Source organism: Lonchura striata, chromosome 28, assembly GCF_050655825.1.
Source record: "Lonchura striata isolate lonStrDom1 chromosome 28, ASM5065582v1, whole genome shotgun sequence".
NCBI lineage: Eukaryota > Metazoa > Chordata > Aves > Passeriformes > Estrildidae > Lonchura > Lonchura striata.
In genome coordinates, this window is record NC_140730.1 from 7,389,387 (window position 1) to 7,411,383 (window position 21,997).

Sequence of the window (21,997 nt, forward strand, 5' to 3'; positions counted from 1 at the left end):
TGGGTTCTAAATGTATGCAGTGGTAAACAGAAAGTTTTGTACTTTCTGGTATTCTTACACCCAAGGTATGCTTCAGATGTCAGTCCTGTGCAGACTTGCGCAGTTCTTCTGTGTGTCTGCCTGCTCTCAGTGCCCAGGTGGGCTGAATCATAGTGGAGAAGGAGTTTTGGGGCATCAATGGGCTCTGCCTATAAGCTGCCATTCTTCCATTTATCAGCCAATTTCTGAAGTAAGACTGAGTGAAGGGGAGGTGTCCATCTGCATGTCCTGGGGTAGGAGTGGGATGAAAGGGTAGTGTTGGACTAGGTAGATGGTCCAGTATGTCAGAGCTGTCTGAAAGGATGGTGTAGCTAAGGTGAGGGGTGGTCTGTTCCTCCAGGTAACAAGTTACAGGACAAGAGGATATGGCTTCAAGTTGAACATTTAGACTGGATATTAGGAAAAGCATGTTCCACAAAAGGTTTGTGCAGTCATGGAACAGGCTGCCCATGGCAGTGGTGGAGCTATCTTCCCTGCAGGAATTTGTAAGATGTGTGGATGTGGCATGTTTTAGCATTGGATATGGCTGTTCTGAGGGATCACTTAGACTTGATGATCTTAAATGTTCTTGCTTACCTAAGCAATTCGATTATTCTGAGATGTTTTGTAGTGAGATGAAGATGCTGGTGCAGCTGTGATCACCTTCCACAGTGAAAGGAATCTGTCATGGAGTTATTTTTTGGAGGTGGAAAGGAGATTATATTAGTTGAGGAACTGGTAGAGAGGTAAGAGGAAGGGGCCATAGAAATCCTCAGAAAATACATAAAACCTTTGTTCAAAGACTTTTTTTAGTATCTATGCTGGTTGGTAGCCTGTGATGCTTCCTTTTTTGTTCTGGTACTGTGGAAGATGTTAAGGGACTATCCAATCCTAATTCCAATAAAAATACTGTTGTACTGGCTTATAGAGCATGTTTTGAAAGACATTCTTCTAATGCTATAATTTTGTTGAAGGAACTAATGTCACTTAGAGTAATTAGGTAAAGTGCTTTGGAATGAACTCCCAAATAATGAGTATATTTATGTTGAGCTTGAAACTTTATATTTAAAAAATGAAACCAAATTTGAAAACTGTCATTTTCAAATTTTCAGTATATAGAAAAGGTAACTGTAGTAATTGTTACACAGTCCCTAAAGATATTAGTGGTTGGGAATGTTCAAGAATTTCATTACTTGTAAAGAAATATTTTGAATTAATTAATATTTTGATAGTATAAGTCACAGATGATTATTGCATTGAGTGTGTATCACTGACATTAAAGAAAAATTCTCCTAACTGATGTTTAAAACATTTGGATCAAACTCAAGAGACTGAAATATTTAGTATGTGATCTTTGTTTGATCAGTGTAATCTGATTTCAGAGATCTGCAGATGGATCAAGTCCAGAAGATGGAGATGGTAAGAGATTTTACTGTAAAATTAAAAGCCATGAGTGTGTGTCTTGCTGGGATGTTCTGTGTTTTTTCTAATAATTTTTTTTTCTACAGAATCTGATCGTGAGGATGGAAGCTACTGCCCACCTGTAAAACGTGAGAGAACTTCATCTTTGACTCAGTTCCCTCCTTCTCAGTCAGGTAAATGTTGCTACAGTATTATATATGAGGGATGGTTTTCCTACCTAAACATTCTTTTTCCAGTCATATAAGCAGTCTTATTACTGTCTGTTGTGCTTTCAGTTAAGACCACAGCAGCCATGTACTCATGTTAGCAAATTTGGTGAAGCCCAAAGGAGCTAATAGTTTTAAAAAATGTTTTCTATCTGTAAGTTTATGTGTATTTGTAGTTTCACCTTTTACTTTTGTGCTGTTAAATTTCAGAATTAACAAGAAATCTTCTTGATTTATTGTGATCAGGTTGCTTCTTTCCAGATTTATATGTGCTACCTTTTTCTTAGTTACTCTGCTGCCAGGGAAGTTTTTCAAGTCTCAACTTGTGTTTTAGTCCTCTTCTTTTCTCCCGTTCCTTTTAAAATGGGGGGGATTCAGTGCATTTCTTAAGCACCTGACAAATGCAAGAGAGAATGACCACAGCCTGTGTGTGTGTACAGTCAGTGCAGTGAATTTACTGAGGTAAATTCATGCAGTTCACTTGTATGGAATGGTCATATTTGATGTTCACTCACAGGAACTGTCTTAATTTGTGCCGTCTCTCCTCACTGGTCATATGAAGGTTTTAGCTTTGGTCAATGGTTATTTTAGTTAAAATATGTCAGTGTTTGAGGCAGATTTCGAGACTGCTACTTTATTTCTATGTCTTAAGTTGAAACAGAGGAGATTAAAAACCTTGAAGGAAGAAACAGTAAAAAAAATGTTCCTCTCTTATGCAGCACATTTTGGAGATGTGACTAAAAGGTGAAAGCCTAGTTGTTTTGATTTTAATTTTAAAGAAAAAAATGACTGTGAAATCCAAATACTTTATAGGCATAGCATTTTCAAGTCATGCACCAGTTCTAGTCAGGGGAAGAAGCTCTTCTCTTTCAGACCACAGTTTCCTGGTGTGCAGCTCAGTGGGTCTCCATACGCCATCCTGTGAATTGAGTGATCAGGGTTGTTGCTGTCTGCTTGCCAACCACTCTTAGTAAAGGAATGCACAAAAATAATAAATACAGAGTTTTGTAGATTTTCTGTTAGAATAATAGTTTGTCTATACCCAGGCTCCCTATAATCTCTTAACACTTGCATCCTGCAATGTCTTTGTATAAGATTATAATCTCTATGCTAACATCTGTTAAGAAGTGGAGGAAAATAATTTACTCATCTCTTCTTTGGTTACATACTGGATATTCCAGGAGTCCAGTATCCTTCTCAAGCCTCTGCTTAGCTAATGAATTTTGAGAGGATGTGGTGATTTATTCCTTGACACCTTTCTTCTCTTCTGATGTGTGTTGTTCTCAAGCAGTGACAACTTTGGTTTGAATTGCAAGTTCCATGAAGGCCTCTTTGAATATTGTTGATGTTATTCAATGGCTTTGGTTTCCAGAAAATCTTTTACTTTCCCAACATTGTGGGTTTTTTTTTTTGGTTTTTTTTTTTTGGTGGGGTTATGTTTCTCTCAGGAATAGGGAAGTTTTACTTACATGAAAACTGTCATGTTTAAGCTTAAGGCAGACAATAATAAAAAGAGAAGGAAGTAAGAGGAAAAAAAGGAAATTAGAAAAAAATTTTAAGACTTAATTATAAAAGGCAAATGCCACATTTTTTAGTAGAGTGATCTTCAGAGGTGATCTTCATTTCTTTTTTCAACATACTTGAACTTTTTCTACAGCCTTATAAAAGCTAAAAGAGCCAGTAAGTACTGTTATGCTTTTCTTCATGCAAAATTATTTGTTGGAGAAATCTGTCTCCTTCTGATTGTCCTATTTTATAAACTGGATTGTGATTTTTGTATAACACCAAAAGTGCTAGAACTGCTGGACAGGGTGTCAGCCAAACTCCCTGTTGTTTGCTTCTTTAGGACCCAGCAAAGGGTGGATAAGAAATGCTGTCCTTTGCCTGTTTTTTCAAACATGCTTTCCCTTTGGTTTACTAATATGCTGCTGAGGTGACATCTGGCAGTACTCTGATGTGCTCTCCTCTGTTTCTATAGGAGTTTTATCTTTGCAGGGTAGTTCAAACCTAAGCTGCCTCTTGGTGAAAATAGTGTGGTCCATCAGAGCCCAGATGTTCACTTCTGCTCTCTAGCAGGCATTACACACCTTTCTGCTCTCTCTCTTTGCAAGGGACTTTTGAAATGGTATTATACATTTTGCAGTGCTATAATATATACTAACACCACTTCTAATTCCTAATTCAGATACAATTCAGATTGGGAATCCTGTATTTATACAGGATTCGGAAAAATGAAATTGGTTCTTTCTCTGTTTCAGGAGACACTGAAAGGATTTTATGGACAATGGCTTGTTTGCTACTTCAGCTGTAATGCTGTTTTAATTTAGAAGAAATAAAACCAAAATAAAACACTAGAAGAGTAGTTTTCAATTTGAAGTTTGGGAACAGGTTTATAATAAAGAACAACATACACAACTTCCCTTTTTTTTCCTTTTTCCTTGACTGCAGTAACAAAGAATAATGTCTTTATGCCATCAAGCTTTTGTGAACCCTCTGTGGGCAATTCTGACTCAGAACCAGGTGAGCTTCCTCATTTTTCTGCTTTTTTCTTGAACTGTTGTTAATTTGTCGTGGTCTAAAGTAATCGGATACTTCAGAAGTAAGAAGTACTTCTGTCTGTGAGAATGGAAGTGATGATAGTTCTGATCTTAGTGCTGTTCTCTTGCTCACTTCATCGTTCAACATCACCATTGCTGGAGGTAATTAAAATAATATCAAAGTTGTTAAATGCTTTGGGAGTGATGGTAGAATACTGCAGCATGGCCCTTACCTGCTAGCCTCACAATAAAACCTTTGGGAAAGCTTAATGTATCTACTTTGGAAAAATGTTATTTTATATTGGAAAGCAAAACAACCATAAGGTATGACTGTGTCCAGCTATGACCTGTGAGCCCTGTGTTGACAGAACTGCCAATTTTGTTAGTCTCCATAGTTCTAGTTCAGTTGTCTTGGTATCACTGTAGTGCACATCATTTGCACTACATATGCATGTTACATATGCTTATAACCAAGCACAGTGAGACTGTAAGATGCTGAGTTGTCTTATTCTGAGTACAGATATTAAGCCCCTAAAAGGAAAGAAGTGTAATTATTCTGTATAAGTTCTAGGGAACTCAGTTTTTAAGAGCTGTAGTTTTATAATATTTTTTTTGAGATTTTGGTATTTAATTTAAAAACCATAACTGTAGTGAGTGTGAGCAAAGGAGTTTATCTTCCTACTACAAAAGCATGAGTAAAAGCTTATTATTACAAGAAACTAACATTAAGCAATTAAGTTTAACTTGGTTCATGATCATTAGGAGTTATAGTTGTTAGCAGCTGTCATGTTCGGTCATAACTTTGATTTTCCTTCTTTAGTTTGATTCTCACTTAAAACCTTTATTATCTATATTAAATCCTTCACAGAAGGAGCCCGATTTCTCTGATGAACATAGTACCTTTCCTGCTTCTTCAGAAAAAAAAATTTGAACTTCTTACTTGTCTGTGATGATTGCTGGAAATTCAGGTTACTTTCAGAAGAAGAGAATTTGTTCTTTGGAAAGCTCCTAATAACTTTGTGTATTTATAGGACTTGTGGGTTGTTACAGTGGGGAAAACTGAGCAATTTTATGACTGAATGGATATTTCTAATATGTTACAGCTTTGTCCTTGTAATTTTGTATTTCACTTCCAGAGGAAAAGAGCAGTGGATTCCGGCTGAAGCCACCAATACTTATACATGGTCAGGCGCCTAGTGCAGGTGAGTTCACTGTTTACTGCAACAGTAACCAGCTCAAGCATCTTAATTAGTAGTTTCATCAATCAGCTAGTGTAAATAGAAGGTAGCAATACCTATGTGTCTACAGGAAAAAGTCTTGTCTTCTCTAAGTGGTTGTGCCCATATCTGCTGTGTAATGCGTATGGATGCATTGGATCAGCTGTGCATGTCTGAAGTGGATCTCCCAGCTGTTGCTGCTTAGCAAGCTTCTGTTTGTGCTTGGAGTTATCCTACAGACAGTGAATTTGATTTCTTTGGTAGCAAACAATAAGAAAAAGCATGTTCAACAAGTGTCTTGAGCAAGTTCTGGCCATTACTGAGTATTTAGTCTGCGACCAGGAAGTGTCAAGAGAATGCCCAGTTCTGCTCTCCCTGGCTTTTGGCAGCAATGTAAGTGGCAGGTCTTGATCATTCCTGTTCTGCACTACAGGTTGGCTATGACTGAGTTTCCTGTTTATTGATGTATACACAGCCACTATCAGAAAGATATTAGTATTACACTCCTTAGGAATTTGAGGGGGAAAAAAAACAACCCAAAACTATATAGGTAACGAAAGCTATTGTTGCATAACAATATGGAAACTTCATTTCACTTGAAGGAAGAGTGGTAAATTTAAGAAAGGAACAAGCTGTTTTGAGCTTATGAGTGTTTGAACTTTGGATAGCTTTAAAATCTGATGTCATGCCCTTTTAATATGGGTGAGCTGAAATTGAACTAATTGCTATGAGTGAGTTCTGTTGCAGTATTTTATTGGATCAAGAGTTCATCTTGACCTTTTTTAGTGAAGAAAACTGAATTTTCCAGGCTTACCATAACCTTCTAGAGTTAATGTTACAATGTTTGGGGTTTTTTTAATTAGGTTTTTTAAGGTCAGTTAGCTTTTCGAATCATAGCAGAATTAGAGTTGTAGTGTTGTACATCTTACTATAATAACCAAACAAGCCAGGTTAATTCAAAAAGCCAAAAGGTTGTTAAATTACACAACACAACTATTACAGTACCAATATGTTTGATTGCATGGATAAAAAAAAAAATTACTACTATCTGGAAAGTACGGTATTAGAAGGAGAAAAGAAGACTTGTAATGTGTAGTTGAATGAAATTTCAGTGCATAAATAGGGCTATTTCTAGATCAATTTCATCTATGCTTTCCTGGATAAGGTAGACAGTGTATTTTAAAGTGTCTTTTTAGGCTAGGAAATAGTCTTCCCTATTTGGGACTAATTCTCTTTTGAGGCTGAGTAAGGAGGGATGGAAAAGGAGTAGAAGCTTTGTCTGTTTTTTAATTGTCTTCTATTGGAAGCAGTTAGTGAAGATTAGGTGAAGCTGAATTTTCCAACTTTAAAATTTTATACTTCTTGAAAAACCTTTGCAATTGCAGGTCTCCCTAGCCAGAAACCGAAGGAACAGCAGCGAAGTGTGCTCCGTCCAGCAGTACTACAGGCACCGCAGCCAAAAGCTTTCTCACAGATGGGTAAATAATGCTTTTGCATTCTAAATACAGTGGAGAGAGAACAAAAATACTGAATTTTTTTACTGTGGTGGTTTGCTTTTACTCAATGCTCACCTTGGTTTTTCTAGTTTTCTCCTTACAGAAAAGAAACATCTTAAACAGTAAGCGTATCTGTATTACATTAAGGATAACATAGTGGAACCTTCAGATCTTGTGTAGGGTGACTGATGTTGCCAGGCTTCTAACTTCGGTGTAGTCAATACTTGAGTTTTGAAATAAAAAGACTTGTAAGAGTATGGATAAGTAATCAATCTCAAATGACAGCATTGACCATGATGTAATAAGCTATTATTGGTAATTGATCAACAGTAAAGTACCTAAATCAGTGAGAGGTGCCTCTGGGCTTAGGGACCATTTTGCAGTTGGGGCTTTGAAGTACAGTTTTAATTCTGAACACAGAATTTTAATATTTAAGTTTGATCATTCATATAATGCTTTTTGTATTATGGAATTGCAGAATTTGATGTAGCTGATGTAAGCAGACATGATTAAAGTGTGGAAATTAATGCAAAATCTGTTTAAAGTCCCTGTCTCTTAAACCCCATGTTTCCCCAGCCCGATGCTATTTGTTATATGGAAGTTTAGTTAAACAGAAACAGAAGTAACTTCAGGTAATGCAGAATCTGGCATAGAACCAAACAATTCTAGCTTGATTTCTTGACGTGCCTCCTGACACAGATTGGATTCTACAGAGGACTTAGTATTGGGGTAAAATTTTCAGTGAGAGTTCGTATGTGAGCAGGTAGATCAGTCTGAAGACAAGCCCTGCTGGGTGTGAACAGTATTAGATTGGAGAAGGATGGTTGCTTGAAGTTGTACATATTGAAGTCCTTACAACATTTGTATAGATTAATTTGCTGACTTGGTTTTCTGCATTTGGAACTTTGATTCTGCTAAGCATTGCTGAATTGTGGTCCTCATGTCTCTTGCAAAATATGGGAAATTTTTAGCTTACATTGCAATGTTTAATGGACTTAAACAAGAAAACTTTTAGGACAGTCTAAATATCTAGAGGGTTCATGTATATATTGTTTGTTTCTGTGTTGCAGTTCTCAGCAGTGGCACCAATGGTGTAAATATCCCTCCAGATTCTGCAGCCACATCACAATCACTAAGTGATGCAACATTGAAAAGTTCAGACTCTGAAGACAAGGTGAGTTGGAGAAGGAGACTTAAAGTGACAAATGTAAATATTTTAGGAAATAAGGCTGGAAAGACATACAGGGATGGCTTCTGCTATGCTAAAAGAAGCTGTTTGAATGCAGAGGCTTTGTTTTGGGAAGGCACTGAATTGGTCAAGGCTTTATAGATTAAGATCAGAGGGGAAGCCAACAAGAGTGAGATCAAAATGAACCTTCACCAGACTTGGACTGATAAAGTAGAGAAAGTAACTAACACCCTTAAGAACTAAAAGCTTCACAATTACAGGCCTTGGTTCTAAAGGAGGACTTTAGTACTTGGACACCTGATAAAATGGCAACATGTCCTGGTGGAAATCCTCCTGAGTACTCTTGGAGATCTTAGAAATAAGTTGCTGAGCATATTTGCATATGCTGGCTAAGTTGACATGGAAGGTATTTAGCTGTACCTGGTATTCACAGCAAAGAACTGGCTAGAAATGCAAAGAGAGTAGCTGTCATTGAGACATCAATGAGATTGAGATACTCAGGGAGCTAATAAATAGCAGAATAAAGATCCATACTTCAGGACAGAAGACTTCAGGTTGTTCATTGAGCTGGTTGGTAGGATTCTGAAGGACAGCAGAGCTCATGAGAGCTCATTACCTTCATGGGCAGCCACCTCAGATAATGAATAATTTATCCCAAGCGCATGAAACTGTGCAAATTTGGCAGGAGACCAGTGTTTGGGCTTGGGAGCTCCTTAAATCCAGAAAGAGAATGTGCATATATCTTGTGAAAGCAGTCAAGACACCTGAGAAGTATGCAGTAGGATTGCCTGGATGTGTTGGAGAACTGGTAAAGCCTAAATTTGGCTGGAGTTGGAAATTACAGGGAATGAAAAGCTGCAAGCAAGGCTTCCACTAGTATTGGCAGCAAAGGTAAAATGAAGGAAAATTGTAGACCTGCAAAATGTTGAAGTGGTGAAAAAAATGAAAAAAATTTGTACTCAATACCTTTGTCTTGTTTTCCACTGAAGAGGTCTGCTGTCAGATCTACCAAGTCCTTTATTTAGGGGAGTTTGAGGGAGAGAATTATTACAATAAATTTGCTTAAGGACTGTTTTAGACAGTTTGATGTACACAGGTCCATAGGACCAGACTGGGTGTATCCATAGGTGCAGAGGGGAGTCATGGTTTAACCCCAGCTGGCAGCTAAGTACCATGGAGCTACTTGTTCACTCCCTCCACTCAGTTGGGATAGGGAGAAGAATCAGGAAAAAGGTAATGCTAGGGGATTGAGATAAGAACAGTGTTGAAACAGAGTACAGTATAATAATAATAATAATTGTAGTGAAAAGGGGACAGAGACAGATAAAACACAAAGAAAAGAAGTGGTGCCCAGTGTAGGTGCTCAGCACCCACTGATCTGTGCCCAGCCTGCCTCCCAGAAGTCATCAGCCCCTCGCCAGCAGTTCCCCAGTTTACACACTGGGCAGGATGTTTTATGGTGTGGAATATCCCTCTGGTCAGTTCAGGTCAGCTGTCCTAGCTGTGTTCCCCCCCAGCTTCTTGTGCAACTCCTTGCTGGCAGAGCATGAGACACTGAAAAATCCTTGACTTGGTGTGAGCATGACTGAGCCACAGCCAAAATATCAGTGCATGATCAAGATTATTCTCATCCTGGATCCAAAATACAGTGTTGTGCCAGTGTTGTACTGGCAAGAAAATAAACTCAGGCAGGGAGCTGGGGGCTGCTTGTGTGAGACCCCTGCCTGTCCTCAGAGAGTTATGGTACTGTGGTGGGTCCCAGTTACTGGGAAAGAAGAAAGCATGTCACATGTTTCCACGAATAGCAAGAAAGAGGTTCCAGGAAAACAGAAATGGCTCAGCTCCTTCTTCTCCCTTTGTGGTGAAGGAATCCTAGGATATGAAGCACCTTAAAGGGATTGAGAACAGCCAGTATAGATAAAACAGAGACCGACCCGATGGGTTTTTTATCCTCTGAGTTTATTTGCTTTGCAGAGAGCCCTACTTGTTGACTTTAGGCAAGATCTTTGTATGGTCTGAAGTATCATTGTTGTAGCCAAAATGGAGAGAGGTATACTGGTTGAGTGGAATTTAAAGTGGGTGATAAATTGACAGAAGCAGTGAGCTTTGCAGGTAGCAGCCAGTGATTGGAAGTCTGACAAGTGTCAGTCACTAGAGGCATTCCTTAGGACTGTTCAACATATAAACAAAGGAAATACTTGATCCAATATTTTTCTGTGAATCTCATCTTCACTTTCAGCTTTAGCCTCACTGGCTGTTAGTATGAGGCTTAACAATTCCACATATTGTTGGTCCTTAACCTCCAAAGTAATCTCTCCATTTTTTAATATTATTTTTGCTTCTAATTGTTCCAATAAATCTACCCGAAAGTTCTGATGGAGAATTGGGCATATATAAAAACTTGTGAATTCCCCATTGTTTCCCAAGTTTATATTTCAATGGCCTAGAAAAATAAGCTCTTTCAGGTTGGCCGGTTGCCCCTTTTATCATGATATAATCATCTGTTACAGGTATTAAAGCTTTATTTAATACCAAATATGTTGCCCTTGTGTCTATCAAAATTTACATTTCCTTTTCCTTGTTCCCTAGTTTCATTATAACCAGAGGGTCCCTTAGGGTAAGGTCCTCTGGTCCACATCAGTCTTCCTTTACATGGGCAACCACCACCCTCCCTTTTTGATCTCTTCTTTGTTCATTGCTATTTCTTTGTTCCAGGCACTGGTTCTTCCACGGTCCAACTCTCTTGCAGAATGCACATTGATCTCTCCTTAGCTGACATGGTCCCTGCCTTAGTGGCCCTTGTCCACATTTCCCTTTTTCTTCTTGCCTTACTACTGCTAATAATTTTTTCATCCCTACTTTGCACTTTTCTTCCCAGTTACTTAATACTCTCCATGCCTCTTCTAGCAAAGTCTCTAAATCCTGTGCTGTCGGAACTGTATCTTCTGAAATTTTTGTCTAATTTGCGTCCTGTGTAGATTGTCCTAAGAATAAACCCATTAGATGTTGTATTCCTTCCTCAGACTCGGGATGTAAGGTTGTATAACGACACATTGCATCCCACAAATGTTCTAGAAATTCAGAAGGCGTTTTGGAGGGACTTTGCTTAATTGTATATAGGGCTGACCAGTTTATTGGTTTAGGAATTGCCCGTTCTAACCCCCTTCATATGAAGTCTTGATAATCCTCTAATCTTCCCATATCATTAACATCATTAGCATTCCTATGTGGATCCTGGAGAGGAAAGACATCTCTTGTATCACTCTGTGTTATTCTACAAGCATCTTCTGCTAAACCCCCAGCTATCTTTAAAATCAGTTGTTTTTCTGTTTCCATTAGGGCATCCAACAACAGCTGGAGATCTAATTAATTAGGTTGACACTGTTTCATCATAAACTTTAATTTCTTTGCAACACCTATTGGTTCACTCTGATAATGTTTAACAATCTTTTCCCAAACCTCTAAAACTGCTGTAGAAAAAGGGATTTTAACTGACATTGTCTTCCCTTCAGGACTTACTGCCTCCCTCAAAGGTGCTTGTATAATTTTCTTAGTTTGTTTCCAAGTCTGGGATGCTATAGGGGCCTCTGGAGGGGCTCCTCTTGTTCACTGTCGCTGCTGGGTAGTTGGAAAGATTTAGGAGTATTCGAGGTGGGAGATAGAATAAAAGCTGGAGTTGAACTTGAGAGAGAAGCTGGAGTTGATTCAGCTGAGTTTAAAACCAGAGCTGAAGTTAAAACAGAAATAGCTTTGTTCAAAGCTGGAGCTGGGGTTGAAATAGTAGTGGAGTGGGGGATGGAATATGAGCTGGAGTTTGGACAGAGGTGTTAGAGGGTGGAGCAAGAGCTGGAGTTGAAATTGAGGGTGAAGTCTTGAGAGGTGGAATAAGAGCTGGAGCTGGAGTTGAGGTTGTTCCCAAATTTTATGCCCCTCTCTGCTTCCGTTGCTTTCTAAGAGGTGGTTCAAAGATCCCCCAACTCTTGCTCCAGTGAGTCAGCTGGGTATACCTTGTCTGGGTGTGTGCAGCATTGGTTTATGGAGCATGCACTACAACACCATTTCAGCCTCCCCCTTCTAGCCTCATTAGCTTTTTCCAGGGCCAATAAAAAGAGGTCAGAGGAAGCCCCGAGTCCACAGTCCCTCTGCCACTTAGGGTGGTTCTGGAGGGAGAAAAGCATATCAGCATACATCACCTCTTCCCATTTCTGTTCCTGTCTCAAAAATAACATAAGCTGTAACAAAGTCTCATAACGTAGAGTTTCAGTTGGAAGCCACCTGACCCCCTTTTCAAACCTCTAAAGTGGCCACCACTGTGTGGAAAGTTTCACAAGGGTCCTTTTATTTTCTATCCCCCAATACCCTACTAGTTCCTTCCAGTGTGCCAAAGTACACCCTAAAGAACTACTTCTGGGGATTTCTTTACTCTGGTTGCTTCTCATTGATCCTCTTCAGAAGCTAGGGACTTCTTATAAAATAGGGAATGCTGGACAGGACAAATGCAGATCAAGCCAATATGGTTAATGCTACGTTCTCCGTTTATTGTTTATAAGATGGCAGTTTATATACACTTAAATATAGTTTACAAATTTTGAGCGCCCTATCATTAGCCAGCAAACATTGTTTGTCTTCATCTTAAGGTGACTAGAGTTTCACACTGCAGACCTATACCAATTCACATTCAGATGGCTCCTTAATACTGTGTTTACCTTAACATCATTTCTAACTGCATCACAAACTAATCTCTTACTGTGTCAAAGGCTTCAAAGGCCTTGCTGGGGCCCATATCTGAGATCAGCACTCCAATCCTTATTGCCTTCTCCTTTGCTTCTTGTCTCACTTCCACCCAAAACTGGCTTCACAGATTTGTACAGTCCTTTCCTAGTCTTCTCGCACAGCCCACCACTCAGGTACTAAATGTGACTTTCCACACACCAGCTTTAAAATCCTTGATTCTAGATCAGCTTGATCAGGGAGCTGTTGACACTGGACACGCTCTCCGTACCAGTTAGCAGAAGAACAGTAATAATGTCCTATGCAAATCTTACACTGCAGAAACACCCATGTGCAATGCCAACCTCGAGATGTACCAAAAGCTGCAGGAAAATTCCCACAAATGCAAGCTATTCCATTCACCCCTTCTCGACTCTATAAATTCTCCACAGCTGGTTGCTCCCAATCCAAAGCCACTAGTCCCCCAGCAGACATCTGATATAAACCTTTTAAATACACTCTCTCATTTCCCATCTATCCACCAGTTTACTAAATTTACAAACTCTCACGAGTTGAGCCCAAACAACTGAATCAAAGGAGTTCCTCCTATCCGTCTGGCCAGATAGGATTCTCAGACCAAAACTACCCCTATTATAATTACAAACACAATCCCCATACCTAAATCCACAAATAAACTCTTACCAAAGGCTTCAAACAAACCAGTTTTACTTATTCACACTCAACGTGTGCTACACTTACAACTTTTGACACAAGATGACAGTGTTGCCACAAAAATACACAACTCCAAACACCATTACAACATCACAATGTTATTATTCCTGTGGGAAACACTTTGTGCAGTCTAACAATATACAAACACACTACACTTACAGCACTCAACTTCTATGTTTTAAATTCCACAAACATAAACAACTGAAGAGCAAAGTGCTGCCCCTATAATTTCTCAGAGTCTGAACCATTTTAAAGTAAACAGTGGGTATTACAGTAAATTCCATCCCCTGTAACCAAAACACACACATGTACACACACACAGAGTCACAACAGGGAGGGGATTTATTAAGGATCATGCACCCCACTCACTTTGTTTTTCCCCGGCTGTTTGAGTCGCCCAAAAACAGAACCATGGGTCCAAACTCTCACTTGCGTCATGCCAACAGCACGTCTCAACAAACACTCTCACAAAGTCTGACAGTCAGGATTCATTTACAATTAATTGAGATTGGGATTTGTCCTCATGACTGCTAGCCCCAATTGCTACCAGACTGAGCCCTCCATGGTGAAAGAAATGGCAAAATCCCCTGCTGTCAGCAGCAAAAGCCCAAGCTCTGTATGGCGGTTTAACAACTCTTTCTGCTGACAACCAGATTTCAATTTCAACTTCAGCTTGCAAACACATTACAGGGGCACAAGTTTCACATGGGACGTCTCCCATGACTTACCAACAGCCTTTCTTGACCACGCGTACACCTTAAAGGTCACTACTTAAAACAGTTTCAATTTATAAACACACAATTTTGTCTGGAATTTTAGTAGTCAGGGGTCCTTGGCTGCTGCTGGATGAACAGTCCAGGCAGTAGACCTCACTCTTCCAGGAATATTCTGGGTGTGCCCTGAGGGGGTCCATGACCTGGGCTGGTCTCACATCTGAGCAGAGTCTCCTCCTGGCTGGCTCACCAAGTAAATCATTAAAACCAAATATTGCAGACAAAGACTCTTAACTAATTAAAGTTAACAAGTAGTATGTTTATTACAGCATGGGGTGGGGGGTCGTCCTTGACATGTGTGACCACACCACACAAGGATTTTTGCCTTCTGTTTATTTCCCAAAATAATACATATGCATAACCCCAGCATCTCCACTCTGTATTAAAATGAGGTTATTAGTCCTTCACATGTGCGCATTTCTTCTCTTGAATTGGGGTGGTGGTCTCTAATTGGGTCAGTGGTCCCCAGGATGAAGTCAGGAAGTCTTTGTCAACTCTCTGTGACCTTCTGGCACCATTCTAGGCCCCCTGCTCCCTGATGGATTGACATGGAGTCCAGGTGCTGGGCATTGTTTTGCTGGTTTCAATATGTTCCTATAATGGTTCACTTGCTCCACTTCCTTCTATAAATGAGCTCATAATATAACCATTAGCTTCAGCATCTAATAATCATTAACCTATCATTAGTGTATCTAACTTCAGTATGAATTGGTTCTAATCCTCAGCTAAAATCTTAGCCCTTTAAAATCATGATTCAGAACCAGACTACCAAAATGTAAAACTGTCACATGGATCTTTTGAAACTTGATATGAGATCTTGGGCAGCCTAATATAAGTTTGAAGTTGGTGCTGCTTTGAACACAGTTTGGACCAAGTGATTGTTAGAAATTCCTTTGAACCTTTACTATTCTGTGATTTGCTAAGAAAAACACTTAACAACAGAGACATTATTTAAATGCAAAACATGCCTTATAGATCTGAAAGAGTTGTTGGCTTGGCATTGTAAATGAATGTGTGACTCACCTTATCATAAGGTGGTTTTATTTAAAGAAACTCAGCTTCTTTGGCTACATTTTTCCATTTCTTCAGGCAGCAGAATGTCAGCAAAAGGAGTCCAACAATACTTCAGATGATGACAGCTCTGAGAAGGCTGAACTAAATGCACAGCAAGCATTTGTTTTTGGGCAAAATTTACGAGATAGAGTTAAGGTAAACACATTTGTTCTCTTGACTAAGAGTTTATGAATATATGTAAAAGTAAAAGCTATGAACACAGCAGAGTTGTTTGCTTAATAAAACTAGTCTTCTGGACATTTAATAAATGAATTCTGTTAAGTAACATAGAACCTTTTTGTTTAAAAAAAAAAACATCTACTGCAATTGTGAGTAGCGACTATAGCTCAGTAGAATGTAGTGTCTTCTCTTACTTTTTGAGTTAGAATGAAGTTGAAATGTGGTCCTAATCTGCTCCAATGCAACCAAGACTTCACAGAAATGATGGAAAAATAGGCTGAACCTGGGCTTAAACTTGTGCATAGAATAACTGAATTGGATTGTTAGTACCTCCTGTTGAAGACAGGTTTGCGCAGGCTTCCTAGCATGATAAAAGAAGGTGTAATATTGGGACATATCTTGTTTTATTGTAGAAAGCATTTGTGGATGAAACTTTGTCTTCAGGAAGAATGAGTTGAAAATTTTGTGATTAATATTATTGATATATACTTGTTCTTTTTCTAGCTAGGAGATGAAAGCAATGAAACTGCTGATGTGCAGAATGCTGGCCTTCTGACATCAGATATACCCTCTGCGACAAATTATTTTCTACAGTACATCAGTTCCAGGTGAGACTACAGGGAAACCAATAGCACAGTTCTCCTTACTCTTTATTTTCTTTATTGAAAATTCTTTATGATTCAGCTCTTTATTAGATGCAGGGCTTAGACTAGGTTAGTGGGGACCCTGACTTCTGAAGAGTGAGACAACACTCTTCAGATCTGGGGGAATCCTCAGTCATCTCATCAAGGGAGATGCATTTAACTATTTATTTGACCACATCCTTACCAAAGCCTCTTCAGAAAACCAAAAAGCATGACATGAGAAGTCTTTTCATGCATGATCAGAAACATTGATGGACTAAATTTGAGCTGCCAGTAGAATCTTGTGGAGATCTGCACTGTATTTGTGTTATTCAGTAGGTTTCATATATGATACAGATAAAAGGAAGAACAGTTGACATTTTTTCATGATAGTAAGCTTTTCAGAATGGCCTGTATGAATAAGTAGGAGCCTAACTGTGGGAGGTTACTTCTGATGAATAGCAATAACATCAATAATATCAGAAGAAATGTGATGTATAGGTAAAGTGAAGCAGCCAGGAGAAAACTGCTAATCCTGTTTTATGTAGTGGTGAGCTCTGAGCTGACAGCTTTCAGTTGTGGCTAAGGTAGTGATACATGAAATCTGTATCTCTGTAAAGATACTAGCTTAGTAGTGGTCAAAAAAATGAAGTAGTGTAAAGAATAATAATAAAACAGACGATACAGAGCTGTGAATTTATGGAAAAATGTGAGAGGAAATTCCACCAAGAGTGATGAAGCAGAGCGACTCTCTGCTCCTGGCATAAGCTGAAATTCAGATTGAGGCAATGAAATAATTGTAGGAAAAGCACTAATAAATGCTTTCTTTGTCCTTATATTTGGCATTTTTAAGATACTGTTGTTCACCATGAAGGAGGCAGTAGGCAGTTTTGCAGTCAATGAATTTTTGATGCTGAACTTTTCAGATGTTACGCTGGAGAGGTAGAGAACACCTTTGCCCTCTTGATGCCAGATCAGTGGCTTTCCAATAGACACAGTCAGACTTGTTCAATCAGATTTGGCAAACAATAACTGCTAGTATGTGATCTTTTAATACTGGAATATTTTTTCATATTTTTCAACTCATATCACATCTACTGTAATTTCATTTGAGTCTTTAATTTGGGAAGATTTATTCATGGTGAGTCAGTTGCAAGAAACCTAGGTTTGGACTTGTCCTAAAAACAATAGTGTTTCTAAGGGGAGTTGGCTTTAGTTTTCAGCTGAGATGGCAAAGCATTATGGTAATCAGCTTGTAAAAGGAAACTCCTTCCTTTGTGTAACACTGTCAGTTCTTTAAACACTGTAATGTGCTAGGTAGCATGGCAGATATTGGTAGGCCACATTGATATTGGTAGGCCCACAGATATTGGTAGGTCCCTGTCAACATTTGGAGCTCAGAACTGTGGTATTTAATACCCTTAGGAGGTAAAGCTATCTTCCACTGAGGATCTCCTTTGTTCTAGGAATCTCCTTAATCAGAAGAAGCAACTCTACATGTACAGTTTAAAGGTTTGTTTGGTTACACTTGAATCATGTAGGTGTGAGTCCCTGTTTTCCAAACTTGGTGAAATGCATGTAGGCTTGATTCAGAATGGTCTGTATGTTCATTTTGTGAGCAAGCTGGTGTCTTAGGAAGGTATGCCTGATGGCAAGGGACAGGAACAATGACTTGTTAAGTCATTTGAGTCTGTAAAAGAATAAAACTTGTCCTTCCTAAATAGGATTAAAAATCTGTTAATAAAAATACTAATGGGAGGAAGATGTTTATTCTATAAGGAAGAAGTAAAGGCTGAGATTTGATTGTGAAACTTCTTGGACAGTCTGTATTGCAGCTAGTCTGATAAAAGGCTTTACTGCTACCTTTGCTTCAGTTACAATCTTGCAAGTGCTTTTGTTTCTGTTCTTTCCGTTTCTGAGAAAATTGACCTAAAGTTTAAGTCTGTGCATGCAGACTACTGTTTTAAAAGATGTATGTTATATGATTAGACAATAAGCCCTCACTTAGCATTCAGCATAGTTTTGTATATTAATAGCTATCTGAAGAGGAAGATTTTTACAGAGACAAAATCATTTGTTGTCATTCTGAGAGAATTCTTGTTCTGTAAAACTAGGATGTGCTTTTGTGTTAAGTTGGATTAATTTTTACTTAGGTTTGTGTCAACCAGTGCTTACTTTATTGAAGCCAGTGACAATCACTCACTTTCTGAGAAATTTTATTAGTAGAAAATAAAAGAGGTATTATTTTCTGCCTTGTAAAACCTGGCTTATTTATTGGGTTTTTTTCAGTGTAGAGAACTCTACAAACAGTGCAGATGCGTCTAGCAACAAGTTTGTTTTTGGACAGAACATGAGTGAGCGAGTCCTAGTGAGTATCCACTATGTATATGTTGTAATTTTGCCAGCAGTTTGTTACAGATTCTCACTCAGGAATTTTGAGAGCCTTTAATTATACTTCTCACTTGAGTATGGGGTTTTTTGAGTGGCTTCCCTTGAAGATAACTTACTTTGAGTGCAGCACAGGAAGTTCATTATGAGCTATTGTCTGCCCAGCAATACTTTCCAGGATTTCCCTTTCAAGCTCTCAGTGTTAAGGAGATTCAGTGCTCTCTCTGTAGTGCATGTGGTTCTTGTACCCAAGCATTTTATGGCACAGCTTGTTGCTTTAAATGGCTATTGGAGTATAAGTATTAAACAGTATTTTATGTTTGTCCTCAAAATTGAGAGCAGTTCAGTAATGTGACTCCCCCCAGGATGGGATTTCAAGCCCAGCAGTAAAGCAGCTGCCTCAGGACTGAGGTATGATTCTGGAAATGCTGTTTATGATGTACCAACCTAAGGAATAACTTCTAGTACCTCACTGTTTCCTGCTGTTGTTTTTATTCCTGTGCTGGAACAAAATGGAAATGTTTAATGCTGAGTGTTCAGACATGTCTAACTACCAAGCAGGAGTTCAGTCAGTTATGCCATGAGTAGCTGAAGCTGAAATTGACTTGCTGTATTGAACAAAGCAAGTCAAAAAGCTTCAAAATAAGGATTGAAATTTGGTATCAGTTCAAGGGAAAATAATTTGAACTGTTTTTTAGGTCACGCTCCATTCAGTTCCTTGGCTGACTGTAGGATAGTTTTAACTGTGAAAGCATGTTGTTTGAGATTCTTTTTTTGTCATATGGTTTATAAATACTGAAGCTGCCCTCAGTACTTGGTCACTAGTCTTGTTTAGCAGAATTAGTGTATGCTTTCTCTCTTCTGTTTACCTCATCTTATTTCTGTGATAGAGTCCACCAAAATCAAATGAAGGTAGTACAGAGGGTAATAAGGAGAATGCTGCTACAGAGTCTGGGTCTGAATCGTCTTCTCAGGAGGCCACACCAGAAAAAGGTGAAAAACAAAATAAAAATATTATATATAATGGTAGTTAATCCCTTTTAAAATTACTGTATTTTTCAATAGCCTGTTACTTTTCAAAAACATAAGATTTTTATGTTGCCTTTATTGTCTCCTGTAACCAAAGATACGGGCTGAGTGTGGAAGTTGCTGGATATAAACATGTGCAGGCTGCCCTTTCTTTTTCATTGACAGTCTGTGGTTGTGAGAGTATCTTCAATGGAATAAAATTAGAGGGAATTAACAGAATTGGTAATAGGACTTGGTAAAAAAACATAGGAGAAATGTGGCAAACTTTTTTTAAAAATAATTCTATTTTATTTCAAGTGACTGAATTTCTGGGTCAAATGTGTATTATTGCATTGAGTGGGTGCCCCACATGTTGCTTGAACTCAGAACTGTTTGCTGGATTCTATGACTTCAGATTGTCAAGATATTATGGAAATTCTGGGTTTTCTTCAATAAACTGCCTGCAAGCCCAAATGGAAGTGGAAAATTAAATGCACTGTCCATGTGTAGGCACAGTTGTATGGCTGGCAAGAGTATCAGTATTGCTGGAGCATCTACAGATAAGCAGGTGTCCATGCAAAGGTTTTGAACTATTGTATGTAGGGACAAAACTTCTTGAGAATTTATCTATTTTGTTCCTTATGCTTGTAAAACAAGTATTAAAAGACAATCTTTAACTTCTGCTTTAAATATCAGTCCTTTTTTACATGTTCTATTTAAGCTGTTTTCTATACATTTCAAAAGGTCTCAAAATTCTATTAGACTTTTGTATATCTTACAAAATTTTATGCTAATAATTCTCAGACTCTCAAAATGTTGTTCAGCTAATAATATTTCAGAATCACTGGCAGAGTCTGCAGCAGCCTATACTAAAGCAACAGCAAGGAAGTGTTTATTAGCGAAGGTAGAAGTGATTACTGGGGAGGAAGCTGAAAGTAACGTGTTACAGGTAAGAAATGGATAGAGGAGCTTTGAGTTTATGGGGATTCATATGGATGTCTGTCACAGTAACAAGTCCATAGATAAGCTGGATTTAAATCTATACAGGGGACCCTCAGCCAAATCTATTAAAGCTTAGATGCAAGCACACCACTGGCCAGAGATCTGGGCAGAGAGAGATCCCAACCAATCAGCTGTTTAAACCAGGAAGTTTCAAACCCCCTATATAATCAGGCCTCCATAATAAACTGTTGCTGTTGTTGCCTGGATCTCTGAGAGTTTTGTGTTGTCCCTGTCTCTGACCAACGGCCCCATGTAACAGATCTCCAGTGAATGCATACCATCTGATTCCCTACAATTCAGCCTTCCTCTATATCTCTAATGTATTTTCTTGTGTTAAAATGCAAACTCTAGATATTTATATCAGATCCTTATTTATTAACTTGTTATACATTGTTTTTTAATTTCCTCTTTCTGAATAAATTTTAGTATATAAGCCATCCAGGCGTATCTTAAGCATACTTTCCTGAATCTGTCACATAGAAGCTTCTATTTTCTGTGAGACAATTATTTGGAAAAAAATTAAATTAATTAAATATTTTTAAGTTCTTCAATTGTTGTACTACAGAAGATTTTTTTAAAACTTGGAATGAACTATTTATGCCAGTAGTCTCGTTTCTTGCAAAACAGAAACTATATCACAAACACTCAGGAATTTGGTTTGAGATACTTAATTGAATTAGTGATGTTGTAGAAGGATATTTGGTCATGACTTGGACTGCTGATTTTAATAATGATATATTTAACATTGTAGTTATTCATTAACTTAAATATACTTTCTAACTCCAGTATATCCTTAAGAAAAACTTTCAGGGTTTTCATATAAAATGAAGTGGTATATGTATTTTTTCCCATCTCTCTTTATCCTCTAATTATAGTTTGATTTTTTCCGTGAGATATTTTGTTTCTCAGCATTTGAACTGTGTTATTTTCAAGGATAACTTTTTTATTCTTACAGACATGATGCTCTATTCTTCTGACACCAAACAGTTGCACTATCAGTATCTAATGCCCATCAGTTACACCTGCGTTACCTTACAAAATTATACTCTGTAATGTTGGTCTTCTTGGACTTCTTTTTACCACACATAAATGGTCTTTAAGTGGTTCTTCTGTTTCTATGTACATCTCTGTTTCTATGTAATTCAGAAATGTCTGGATCTTCAGATAATTGAACAAGAAACGGAAGAGATAAGAATCCTGTTTCACTTAGGAAAACCACAACTTTTGGTGGTTGTGTTTTTAAATTACAACATACTCATGCAAGTCAGTCCTCTATGAAGTATACAACTTAATAAAGTTGTATACTTCACAGAGGACTGACTTGCATAAATATGTTGTGATTTAACAGACATCTTGCCTAACTTTAATTATTTTTTTTTCTTGTGAAATCTAATGCATTAAAATTCCAAGTGGGACTTGTACAGACAGAACTATGTTAATGTT

General features: G+C 38.2%; 1 protein-coding gene across 4 annotated transcripts in view; it reads left to right on the plus strand.

Annotated features, from left to right (window-relative positions):
- RANBP3 (RAN binding protein 3) overlaps positions 1 to 21,997 on the plus strand; it is a 58,205-nt gene that overhangs the window by 26,642 nt on the left and 9,566 nt on the right. For 2 of the 4 annotated variants that reach the window (XM_021528175.4, XM_021528177.4), the window contains 11 exons: positions 1,401 to 1,437; positions 1,527 to 1,613; positions 4,095 to 4,166; positions 5,320 to 5,385; positions 6,786 to 6,878; positions 7,967 to 8,070; positions 15,390 to 15,509; positions 16,038 to 16,141; positions 18,446 to 18,524; positions 19,435 to 19,537; positions 20,377 to 20,501. In XM_021528175.4, coding sequence (XP_021383850.1) covers positions 1,401 to 1,437; positions 1,527 to 1,613; positions 4,095 to 4,166; positions 5,320 to 5,385; positions 6,786 to 6,878; positions 7,967 to 8,070; positions 15,390 to 15,509; positions 16,038 to 16,141; positions 18,446 to 18,524; positions 19,435 to 19,537; positions 20,377 to 20,501 — 990 coding nt within the window. The remainder of the gene's footprint in view (positions 1 to 1,400; positions 1,438 to 1,526; positions 1,614 to 4,094; positions 4,167 to 5,319; positions 5,386 to 6,785; positions 6,879 to 7,966; positions 8,071 to 15,389; positions 15,510 to 16,037; positions 16,142 to 18,445; positions 18,525 to 19,434; positions 19,538 to 20,376; positions 20,502 to 21,997) is intronic. The other 2 variants (XM_021528176.4, XM_085562729.1) reach the window with 1 other exon arrangement.